Source organism: Galeopterus variegatus, unplaced genomic scaffold (genome assembly GCF_000696425.1).
Source record: "Galeopterus variegatus unplaced genomic scaffold, G_variegatus-3.0.2 Scaffold928, whole genome shotgun sequence".
NCBI lineage: Eukaryota > Metazoa > Chordata > Mammalia > Dermoptera > Cynocephalidae > Galeopterus > Galeopterus variegatus.
The window spans coordinates 186,712-199,728 of record NW_007727039.1 but is presented as its reverse complement, the minus strand read 5'-3'; the positions used below and the strand labels follow the sequence as shown (position 1 = coordinate 199,728).

Sequence of the window (13,017 nt, the reverse complement as noted above, 5' to 3'; positions counted from 1 at the left end):
TTTGGAAAGCCAAAACAAGGGAGGATCTAAATGAAAAACTATAAAGGGAAATAAATATACACTAGATTTGGAAAGTCCAAATATAAAAAACTGTAATAAATGTTGTACAAATTGAAATTGCTAGCCATGTAAAAACCCTTCACAACCATGATAATTTTCTCATAATTAATGCCTAGACAGCAGCATTTTAACCTATCCCTGTTGTAGCACAAAGATTTTAGCTAGGTACCTAAAATCTCCAACACATTAGAAAACTCCACCCAGCTAAATAAAGTCAGCAATTTTGATTTGGGTGAAAGATAAAAATGCAGAAATCATTGAACTAAGATACTTAAATTCTTCTAAATTTCCTCCTTGCTTCCTTCGTTCTCTCTCATTAGGAAAGTAAACATGGTAAGGTTTGCAAAGATAAATGTAGCTCACTTTATTACTTGTCTGGTCAGTATGTGAGATGAGATGAGGATGTTAATAACCTTAGCAAATAATAAAACTCCACTTAAAATGGTCTGTACTTAAAATCACATTGCGATAAATAGGGACCGGGAAAATGGTGATTTAGGTCTTAAATCTCTTAAGACTTATGGTAGGCTTTTTCTTTTTTTTTTAGTACAAAAAAATTGCTGAAAACATGAAATTCTGTATGAAGTTAATTATTTGCCAAATCATATCTTAATGAGTGGATGGTATAATTATAAGGGTTTGAAAGTCACAGAGAGAAAGCTATAAAGTGGACTAATCACATTCAACTGACAAATGATTCAGGATGGGAGAATATTTGACTCTAAATGTAGAATTTAATGATCTGCAAGGTCCCAAAGTCCAAAGAAACTAATGAACTAGCTTGGCTATTATTAGTCTTCATATGCCATATGCTCTTGTCCTATTATGTAGGATGTTTTGAGCAATTGTTAACTCACTGCTTCTTGAGATGAAATATAGAAAAACTTCAGCTAACCAGTACCCAAAGTCCTGCAAGTGACTTACAAAGGAAAACAAAATATGACAAGCAAATAAATTTACCTCCTGAATTAAAAGAGCAGATCAAAATCTCAACAGCTCTAGAATGTGTCATGTCTTTGGTATGCTTTCAGTTCAGTCTCCACATGTTCTACATTGACGTCTCTGTGCACTGAGAACAGATCTTCCTGATATGGATCTGGAACTGCTGCAGGATGCTCAACCATCCAGGAAAGACTAACAGTTCCAAACAGTCTATTTTGAAAATAGCATGGACTCATTATTATAGAAAGACAAGATAGAATTTATGATTAAACTAAGTTTAATTAGGAACTTTGGTTAGCCATTATTTATCTCTGTCTTCTACTCTTTTTCATTGCTGTGTTGCTCTGTCTTGCAGACATTTTTAACTAGAGAATTGGGGTGTCGGGAGTAAGGGAGGTAGAGTCACTACTTTGAGTGTCATTATCCCTCGAATTTGAATTGAGTGTGATTCTTACCAGATATCATCAGGTTCTCATCCTCACAATGTGCTGTTTTTGTTTTCTAGATTATTCAGGACAGAATATTCAAGCACATATCACGTAACAGTTTAATATGGAACAAACATCCTGGAGGATTGTTCGTATTACCACAGTATTCATCTTATCTGGGAGATTTTCCTTACTACTATGCTAATTTAGGTAAGTGCATTCCTTCTAGGGAGCTGCCCTTGTTTACCCCCAAGATGTCCAGAACTGTAGCCCCTTGATTCTTTTATTTCTATAGTGGACAGTCTTCCTGATAACCTACATTGGAGATTGCTTTCTAGACCCCTGTTGTAAATGACGTATCAAGTTCCAGAATTATAAATCCAGCAGAGCATTGCAAAATGAAAAAAAATCTCCTTTCTTATCTGTGCAGCTTCGCTTTATATTTAGTGGAGTTATTTCTTTTTGTGAAATAGGGTCCCCAAATTAAGGGTCATTTTGAATATGACAATGGGTTAGCTATGATTTTAAGTCTCGTCATATATAAAATGGAGTTAGAAGTGTTCTCCCTAATTGTTTTTCACCATCCCAACATGTCTATCCCATCCTAAAAAAAGGGGGGGAGGGGAATGGAAATAACTAAGAATATATGATATAACAAGGACAAATTTATTCATTCTTTCAACATTTATTATGCTCCTCTTATATGCTATGCTAATGCACTGTTAGGTGCTAGAAATAAAAAGTTGAATAAGATATAATGCCTGCTCTCCAGTAGCTTTTAGTCTAATCACAATGGGGAAAAAAGAATGGACAGGTGTATTAATCCATTTCTGTTGCTTATAACAAAATACTTGAAACTGGGTGATTTATAAGAAAACAAAATTTATTGCTTACATTTTTGGACGCTAGGAAGTCCAAAATCTAGGGAACATATCTGGTGAAGGTCTTGGTGGAGGCAACACTGACAGCAGAGTATCACATTGCAAAAATAGTGGAGCAGAGAGCACAAGAGAGAAAGACAGACTCTCTTCTTTCTTTTAAAGCCCTCCGAACCATGCCCCTGACCACCATTTTTAATCCATTCACTACTGCATGGTCCTACAATCTAATCACCTCTTCAAGGCTCCACCTTTCAATTACCATATAGGATTTCCAACCCTCCTAACAGTCACAGTGGGGACCGAGTTTCTAATACATAAAACTTGGGGGACACAATTCAAGCTTCAGTGAGTTTTGGGGGTACATAATTCAATCCACTACAACAGGGATGAAGCTCTACAAAAGGCTACTGTTATTACCTTAGATATTTATGTATTTGGAGCCCCAGCTGTTCTCATGTTTTGTGACATCTTGGACATTTCCTCTCACAGTTCCAAACTTGAGAAACCCTGGGATAGTAGAGCATCTTTCAAGTTGATTGGTCAAAAAGACTCAAGAGTTTCCACCCAACAATCTTGGACATTTCCTCTCACAGTTCCAAACTTGAGAAACCCTGGGATAGTAGAGCATCTTTGAAGTTGATTGGTCAAAAAGACTCAAGAGTTTCCACCCAACGCTGTTCTCCAAAACAATCTCACCTGTTTTTAAGTTGTACTTGTTTACCTTGAAACAGATAAGATGAAATTTAAAGAAATTCACTCTCTGAAGTATCAACCAGTGACAAAGAACCCTTTAATCCAAACCAAACATGTTATGGGGATCATGTCAAATTCAGCAAACAGTCCCTATTGGCTAATATATTTAGATTAAGTAATTGTCAGATTAAGGCAGTGATTATAAGAATTTCTGTATATTTCTTCTAGAGTACTGAAATCTTCATTTGGAGTTAGGACATTCAAAGTGCGTAAATGATGCTCCTTAAACTATTACAGGGAAATCTAAAAGCAGTGACTTGTTCTCACTGTTAAAAAGTCAATCTCTTAATCATGTTTATTCTTACTTGGCAAAACTTTGGTTGTGTAACTAGATAGTGGGAAGGTTAGCTTCTTTGTAATGTACAATTAAAGTGCTAATTGGATGATATAATTTTCTCTACAAAACATTTATATAATCCTTTAATTTATGTGGCCTGATTCTAACCTCTATCCTATCAATATCAAAGCTTAACTTGAATGTCCTTGTACTCTCTTGTTTACATTTAAGCTACTAAAGCACCAAATTAGTGGGTCTAAACTAATGAAGTTTTAAAAGGCTCTTAACCTGTCTCTAATTTCTTAGTGAGTTCTTATGGGAAAACTCATTGGGGGGAAGCCGTCTCACTTCTGTCTCTTTGGTGGCAGTGGTTGTTTTGCATATTTATGATCCTTTTCTACCTAGGGCTTCAGAGCTCGCAATTGGCAGAAGTCTACATCACTTCTTTCTCTTGGCTATGTCACTGCTACACAACGAAGAGATTCTTGGAGTATGGAGGCTTCCTCTCCAAAATAATGATGATGATGGTGGTAGTGGTGGTGATGAGGATGGTGATGATGATAGCAGCAGCTAACACATATTGAGTTCTTATTATTTGCTAAGTCCTGTCCTAAGTGCTTTCTTTGTATGCATTAACTTATTTAATTTAATTCTCACAATAACCTCATAAGTTTGGCACAATTACTATCATCCCCATTTCACAGCTATGGGAACACAGAGGGTTAAATAGTTTTTCAAGGTCCCATGACCACCAAGTGGTAGAACTGGGATTTCAACTTAGACTGTCAGGCTCTGGATGCTGTGCTTTTAACTTTTCCCACTTGCTAGTTATTATTTGAAATACCATTAATCAGGCAAAACCCCTTAATTACATAATTAAGGATTTAGACACATGCAAATACCCGGGGAGAGATAGCACATTTAGTTAAGTCCATATTAAAGTATAAGTGACTAGAGTAGAATCTTTCTTGAGATTGGTGAGTGTGTGTGTGTGTGCATGCATGTGTGTGTTTTTAGACACTGAGTACCTAAAAAGTTGAAGGGAGAGTAAAGAAACATCAACAAGGGAGGAAAAGGATGTCAAAGGAAGAATCTTGAAATGGGCTAGAAATTGATCTGTAATTTATTGAGGTCTCTAGACTCAAGCAATAGTTAAGTAGCAGCTTTTCACCTTGCTTTTGTTCTGTCAGGACACAAGAAGCAAAGGAAAAATCTGCTAGAAGGGAGCATTAGCTCCAGGGTGAGGCAATGGAGCAAGGAGGAGTAATTTTCTGAGTCTTGTTTTTCAGTGCTTCATCAGGCTCCTTTTTATTTTTATTTCAGGTTTAAAGCCCCCCTCCAAATTCACTGCAGTCATCCATGCGGTGACCCCCTTGGTCTCTCAGTCTCAGCCAGTGTTGAAGCTTCTTGTGGCTGCAGCCAAGTCCCAGTACTGTGCTCAGGTGAGTGGGAAGCTGACAAAGAGACACCTGCCTGCTGCAATTCGTGGGCTTTGGAGGCTCCTTGCTCCTCATCTGTTGCACACTTGGCTCCCTGGGGTTCATCTGACATCAGACCCTGTTACTCCTCTTGCCTCTATATCATGCCCCGTTAACGCCCTTCTCATCAGCTTAGAAGTGCTTGAAAGTGAAATCCGCACAGGTAAGGGTTGGGTTAAGAAAGACCTTTGCACTGGTGTAAGGTTAAAATATGTGTGTGTGTACATTTATATACATGAGGATATTTCAAAAAGTTCATAGAAAAATAAAATTAAAAGATAATACAAATCTTTCCACATACTTTTTGGAGTACCCTTGTATACATCAACACATTCTCTAAAGAATATATAAGCACAGTATTTTGTTTTTAAATGTTAAAATGATAAAGTAACATCAGAGTAACATCAAAAAGACCACTAGGAAGATGCAGAAAATTAAATTTCAATAGGAGAAACGGACTTGTTGGTGTCAGGAAGCATCAACTTTTCTTTCATAGCAACCATGACTATTTATAAAATTGGGAGCAGAAGATTATATCTATGGTGACAATATTTTCCAAGTCAGTATCACTCTTATACTCTAACAGTGATTTTTCTGATTTTTGAATTCATTTAAATAAGAAGGTTTACAAACGGGTAGAGAATGAAATCATGTTCAAGTATGTATTTTTGAACTAAATGCCTTTACTGGAAATTATAAAGTCACATAAAATCAGCAACCATTCTGGAGAATCCAAAACATGAGCTCATCCTAGTTCTATCTTGAATTCTTTTATTTCTTCCATACTGCCTGATGTAGCACAAGTTCATAGCAGATGTTCAGATATTCAGTGAACATTTCTGTTTAATGTGATCAGAGTTGTTATCTCACTCATCATCATAACATATCAGAATTTAGGAAACCACTTTATTAAGCTCCCGCAACCCTGAAATTACTTCTTTTCCTCCAGCTTTCCTCTACCCCCAGACATAATTTTTTCAGGTTACTCTTTCTGTCCCCTGTCTGTAGTTGTTGAAGTGATAAGGTTCTGAAGGTTGCGTGGGAGTGGACTTAATTTAAAATTCAGTTTGATGTCTGCCTTGCCGAGATCTCCAGCTCCTCTTTCTCTTTCTATGAGAAGTGCTTTGGGTTGGAGGCCTACATAAATACAACCTAATCCAGCCATCTAATGATACCTGTCCCTTTTAGATCATAGTTCTATGGAATTGTGACAAGCCCCTACCAGCCAAACACCGCTGGCCTGCCACTGCTGTGCCTGTCATCGTCATTGAAGGAGAAAGCAAGGTAGGACTCAAAGGGCACCTAAATGTGGAACGATCATGGTATCTTATCTGTGGGACATTTTGGATGTTGGCCCTAGATGTCTTCCTCCTGCCTATGAGAGCTGCTGTCTCTGGATTATTTTTTCTACAACACTACTTGTCTCATACTGTCCTCAGCTTTGACAGCCGTAGGCTTTCAAATCAGGGAAACTTGGGTCTTGATGCTATCTCATATACTTAATCTCTCTCAGCCTGTTTCCTCATCTACCAAATGGAAATAATAATATATACCACCTAGGGTCATCATTAGGATGGAATGAAATCAGGGTCTGGCAACAGTAATCTTTCCATAAATGACAAGCATGAAGATAAGGCTGGTGGTGGTGGTTATGCATGAGGTTGCTTAGCTGATGAATCCAAATGAGTTGTGTCAGTCAGACCAGTGGTTCTTCCTCCCATTTATCTTAAAAAGGACATTTGCACCATAATTTTGTTTTGGTGTCTCCATCCAAAGGTAGGAGTGCTTCCTAGCTAGCCACTGCTCCATTCCTCAATTCATTTTGCCCAGAGCTGAGCCATCTTCCCGATCAACTCATGACCCTTCGGGAACTCCATTCACTAATGCCTTAAATTGGTACTTGAAGTCATGCATAATCTGGTCCTAGCCAGGCTTCCAATCTTCTCCTTCATTGCTTTCCACTGTCCCCTACCAAATGTGATCATTTACAATCATCTGAATTGCACTGCGTCCCATCCTACCTCTAATTTTTATCTTTGCCAGTTGATGTTCTCAATTCTTTGTCTCCATCGGCATTCCCATATATCCTTTAAGCCCCTGTTCACATGCTACCACCTCTTTGAAATTTCTCTCACTATCAGAAGCCAGAGTTGAGCTCTTTTTCCTCTAGCTTCTGCTTGTTGCTTTCTCCTAGGTCTTACCCATAGTGAAGTGATCTGTCATTACTTAATAAAACTGAGATTGGTGAAGCAGTGCCATCCAAGAGACTTCCTTTGTCAGTCCCTGAAGGATCAAGTCGTGAAAAACTGGCTCACTCTAAGTACAACACCTTTGAACCAGAACGACAAAATATCAATTTATTAGATTGAACCACTTGAAATTATCATTTGACTCACCAAAAGTGGCGATTTCATAGGGTTCAGCATAATGATCCCTGAAGGATCAAGTCGTGAAAAACTGGCTCACTCTAAGTACAACACCTTTGAACCAGAATGACAAAATATCAATTTATTAGATTGAACCACTTGAAATTATCATTTGACTCACCAAAAGTGGCGATTTCATAGGGTTCAGCATAATGAAATGACAATTGTAACTGTCACATGGACAAGATGATCAGTGCACTGTCTATTCAGTTGCAGTTTATGAGTGGCCTATGCATGCTGGGCACTGTGTTCAGGATTGGAACGCAGTGGGGAATATGACAAATATAGTTACAGCATTCATGGGACTGGAGTTCAGCAACCTGGTTGTCAGACAGCTGCTTGGTAAGCATTAATGAGAAAAGGTGGGCATTAGAATAATCACATGCCTCCTGGCATCATTCTTTCTTACCCTTGTGAATCCATCTCACCATGGCATGGTTTCATGAAAGGGAATGCATACAAAAATCTCCTACCTACAACCCCTTATATCCATCTCCCCAGTAGAATAACTTGTCATAGGAATAGCAGTGTTCCAATTCCAGTGCCTGAAGCCCTGAACAGTACTCGAATGCAGTTAACTTTGAACTTTGGGATTCTTTGTTTATTATGCTTCCATGGGTGACCAGATCTCCTCCTGGTAGTTATGTCTTTCTTTGGATATGTCAGAATATTCAAACAGGATCCAGTCTAACTGTCTGGGAGCCATTCTGACTTCTTTAGGTAATACTGCATTTTTATACTGTGATTCATGGTCTCCTGGCATTTTTCATGTTAAGCTAAGACTGGTCATCTGCTTCTTGGTCTCCTCTACAGACTATGAACTCCTCAAAGACAGGGAGTATATCTTATTTATCTTTGTACTCCCTTTGACCAGCAAGGTGCCTTGTTTGTGGAACCAATGAATCTGCACTAATAAGATGGAAATCTTTCAATGTTGAGGTGTGACACCGTAGTAGGTAGAATAAAGATCATTGTTTATGAAGGTGAGCGTGGGGCAATTTTCCTGAAAACAAAACTCTAAATTTACCTCTCTTTTTCCCTCATTCCCTTCCTCCTGCCTACTTCCAACTCCCTCCAGGTGATGAGCAGCCGTTTTCTGCCCTATGACAACATCATCACAGATGCCGTGCAATCTTCCCCACTAGACAGTAAACTTCTTCAGTCTTGGTCATTTCCTAGTCATGTTTGCTGATTCTAAAGGAGTTAGAATCTCACATGGTAGCTAAACATTTCTTCAGTGAACTAACAAGGAAAATCCAGTTCACTCAGGATAGACTTTGTAAATATATTGGTTCTTCTCATACTAATCTATTCAAGAAGGTAGCCAAGGCACGGTGTTTGAAAGAAGGCCTCTAGGTTCTACACTAAAATTTGGAAGTGGTTGGCTTCTGGGCTCCTAACCTCTGTTGATGAAGCAGATTCAGGAAAAAAGAAAAGAGATCCTTTAAAAACCAGTAGTTGGGTAGGTGACGGTGCAGAAGCCCTATGTCCTCCTCATTTTCCATTTTAAAATCTCCATGTCTAGCCTTGAATCTTAAATTGATGTGTTTGCTACTTTGGCTGAAAAATTCTGTTTTGAATTTATAGGCCTTGTCTTTGCAGTTTTCCCCTGTAGGCTTAACAAGGGAAAGGTCAGGACATTGCTAAGCTGGCAGCGAATGGTTTCTGCATTAGTCAGTGGACATGTAAACAATATCAGAAGAATTGCTTCAGGCTGAGATTTCTGAGTGCTATGTATATGGGGTTGCAGATCACTTTATATTTTATTTTATTTCGAAAGCCTGAGAAATAAAATAAAAACACCCAGTTGACAGATGTGTAGGAACAGCCCCTGCAGCCATTTATGTTGCAGATACATCCCATGGGCTTTCAGAGATGGGCTAGAGTGGACACATTCCACTCTTTAATGTCCCAAGCTCTCTAAGAACTTCACAGTTCTATGGACAAGCTGCGTTCTTGATGTAAACATAGCTTGGGTTTCCTCTGGGGTACTCAGATTTGTGGAGAGTGTACATTTGGCAGCCAGTTAGGTGTCTCATTTTTCCCTTTTCCTTTGTCTCCAGTGTTCAGTTGCTTCATTCCCTGGCCTTTGTGCCTGCAAAGTTGATGGTGAATGTGTCTTTTCCCTCGGGTCTCCAAATATGAATTCAGAGGGGATGCCATCATTGCTATATAACTTTCAGAGGAAGATGGTAAATTTGTGATACACATAGCTGTTTCTAAATTCACTTTTGAGGTCCTTTCCAAACCTGAGACGGGTCTAGCATAGTGGCTGAGGTGCTCTGTACAATCACACCATCTGGATGAAGTCCTGGGTCCATGTTGGGCAACCTTAACCTTTCTGAGGCCTTCATTTGTTCTGAGCACCTGGTTGCTCCATTCTCTGGTCTCCTGGCATTTTTCATGTTAAGCTAAGACTGGTCATCTGCTTCTTGGTCTCCTCTACAGACTATGAACTCCTCAAAGACAGGGAGTATATCTTATTTATCTTTGTACTCCCTTTGACCAGCAAGGTGCCTTGTTTGTGGAACCAATGAATCTGCACTAATAAGATGGAAATCTTTCAATGTTGAGGTGTGACACCGTAGTAGGTAGAATAAAGATCATTGTTTATGAAGGTGAGCGTGGGGCAATTTTCCTGAAAACAAAACTCTAAATTTACCTCTCTTTTTCCCTCATTCCCTTCCTCCTGCCTACTTCCAACTCCCTCCAGGTGATGAGCAGCCGTTTTCTGCCCTATGACAACATCATCACAGATGCCGTGCTCAGCCTTGACGAGGACACAGTGCTTTCAACGACAGAGGTAAGAACCGTGCCTGAGGAGCGGGTGGGTGGGCTCTTCAGGCAGTTGCCCCGAGTCCCAAGGTGCCAGCGCTTCTCTTGGCCTTGCTGTGGTGGAAGTCGGAAACATTTTGCAAAACTTCCTGCAGAGTTGGTTTTAATCAACCCAATTCCTGGCAGCACCTTGCCACCACCTGGCACCCTGATGACTGCATTTTCCTCTTTGTTTTCTCCACTAATTGGCTCCTCATTTGCATGCCTGTGCCTCACCTCTCCCCTCCTGCCTGCCCTCCTTTTTTGTTTTTAAGCAGCACAGCTGTGGGCAGGTGTGCAGAACCAAGGGGAGACGGAGGGGCTCCTGTTTAGCATACCTTGCAACCATGCCCCCCAGAGGAAACAGTCCCATCCTTCCCCCATTATCCTGATGCCTGTGAGGGAGTGTGTTGTCTGTGTTAGGTAACACTGTTCTGGGTTCTAAAGGCAGCTTTTCTTACTTTAAAGTGCTCATTTTCTTTCACCCACACAAGAGCAAATGGTTTCACTTTAAGGCTGAGATGGAGAGCCCTGCTATTTCAGATGTTCAGGTATTTGTGCCAAAAATAAGATTGCCCAAAGAATGTGAGGAGGAGAGACAGAAGAGGGAAGATAGATATGGTAGAAAACCAATTTTTACAACTCGAATGAGTATTGATCTCTGAAACCTTCCTTTAAACCACAGAGGGGACCAATGACAGCTGTATAAAAATGTACTGTATCGGAAATACATTATTAATGGTAGTGGCTAAAAAGCACAGAGACTTAACTACTTATACCCTTTCCTCTCCCATCTTTTTTCCTTTTGATTCATAATCATTTCCTTTCACTTTAAACATTGGCACTTACCAGCATGCACTTTCCTGGATGCCAGTCTGGTTCTGATGGTCTGCCGCCCACAGAGCTGGGCCTTGGTATTGACTTAGGCTGGCAAATTCAGTGTCTCTTGAAATTCCACGGATGCTTCCGATTTCCATCAGATGGAGTTGAACAGACATTATGTACAAGGGCAACCTAAATAATCCCAGGACAAAATGTCCTTGGCTTTACCTTCTTAAAATGCTTTCTTTGTAGCTGAAGCTCTATAAATACTTGAGTAAATGGGGGGTGGGGGTGTGTGCTCTGGGGATTAAAGAGTGAACACACAGCTACTTGTGTCATGTGGAAGTTGGCAGGAGGAAAGCGTTATTGGGGAGAAGATACCCTTAATGTTCAAAGGGAAAGACAGCCATGGAATACAGGGTACAGGACACTCTGGCTTCCTGCAAGAGAAGCTGGCATCCTAGGAGCATATTCAATTAACAAGTACTTATTGAAAGATTTCTTTGTTCTGGTCTCCATACCAGGTACTTTGGTTATGCAGTTCCTGCCTGTATCCATCAGAGTCTTGGCAGCAAATAAAATTCATATCAGATGATTCAGATGAAGGGACTTGGGATTACTTAGGGAAGTGTGGGTGGGGTTAAAGGACTCCACAAGAAGCGGTGAGACACGTGGAGAGCAGCAAGAGCAGGAAAACAGCTCCCGCCCTAGGTGTGAAGGAGCGGGAGAAGGAAACAACGCTTCCTGAGTCCCTTAGAGATGGAACTAGGAAGGAGAGGCTGCCTGACCAGAGCTATGATCATGTGGGAATGTGGCTACTGCCAGAACTCCAGTGTCAGTATAAGGAGGAAGCAGGAAAGAGATACCCTGACCTCTCTCTTTGTCTTGCCTTCATTTGCTTGCTGCTGACTCCCATCGACCGGACCTAACCAGACACCAACCAGCAGTCCATAGGGTTCCATTATCCCAAGGCATAGAGCAGGGCAAGAAGAGTGAACAGTGGATCTTGGAGGGCAAACACAGGAAATGCAGCGGTCAAGAAAACCATAGTGTATATCTAAATCATTACCCTGTGACCTGAAGTGTTGATTCATCTTGTATCTTCCCCTGGGCACAAGGCAATTAGTCTCACTCTAGGATTTGTTTTTCCCTGTCCCATGGTGAAATAACTTTCAGCTGCTGTGATACATCGTTGTGTTGATGAATTTCTTCTCAAAGAATAGCAATTCCGATCACTCAGTGCATGCTGGGAGGAACATGTGTTGTATGTGAAGTAATTAGAAGTCACCGTGGGTTGAAAATGATATGTAAATTTAAGAGGCTGGCAGTCTGGTTTGCTGTTGCCGGCTGATCCGTGGAATGGTTGTGTCGCCTAAAATGGTTGTGGGCAAGGGATTTCTTTCTCTTTTTTTAGGTGAATAGATGTTGGTTCATTTTATTTCCTCTCTAAGGATTCTAAGCTTGTTTAAATGTCTCTCTGTAGCATTAAGGATAGATTTTTAAACAGCATCCTGTAAAGAGTATTAGATATAGTTAGTTTATAGTTATTTACATTTATTTCAGTTGCTGCAAATCCTCAAAAGAAAACAGATGTTGGTTTTTAAGAGAAAAGGGCTTAAGCTGACCTTTGCCTCCTTTGATGTGTTAATGATCTGTGTGAAAGCAGAGCTATCACAAGAACCATAGTTTCATCTGAATTTACTTTTGAGTTCCTTTGAAATGACTTGAAACAGGTTTGTGATAGTAAGAAATTCATGTGATGAAAACACCCCATTGGGTTCTGTAGTAGCTGCCAGTGCATGTGTTTCCTTTTCAAAGAATAATGGAAAACCACAAAGAGTACTGACAGCCAGGCTGATTCTTTGACAACAGGCTATACAATATACTGTCCCATCAGTTGACACCATTAGTATTGAATGCCAGTGACAATGTGTAGGCTATCACGACCTAATTTCAATTTTCTGTCAAATGCTGTCCACTCCCCTGCTGTCTTTTAACTTTAAGATGCACCACTCCCCACTAAGCTTTCTTAATGTATGTTTCACTACCCTACTTTTTTTCCCCCAGGATGTTATAGTGTTGGGGAACAAGCCCTATTGTCTTTCTTATCTTGAGATAGGGCAGTGTATTAAGGTT

The 13,017-nt window shown here is 40.1% G+C and overlaps 1 protein-coding gene across 2 annotated transcripts in view; it reads left to right on the top strand.

Moving 5' to 3' along the window:
• The window catches only part of EXT1 (exostosin glycosyltransferase 1), a 302,790-nt gene that overhangs the window by 279,939 nt on the left and 9,834 nt on the right, over positions 1-13,017 (top strand). For both annotated transcript variants that reach the window (XM_008573520.1, XM_008573521.1), the window contains 4 exons: positions 1,508-1,640; positions 4,665-4,783; positions 6,008-6,103; positions 9,959-10,048. In XM_008573520.1, coding sequence (XP_008571742.1) covers positions 1,508-1,640; positions 4,665-4,783; positions 6,008-6,103; positions 9,959-10,048 — 438 coding nt within the window. The remainder of the gene's footprint in view (positions 1-1,507; positions 1,641-4,664; positions 4,784-6,007; positions 6,104-9,958; positions 10,049-13,017) is intronic.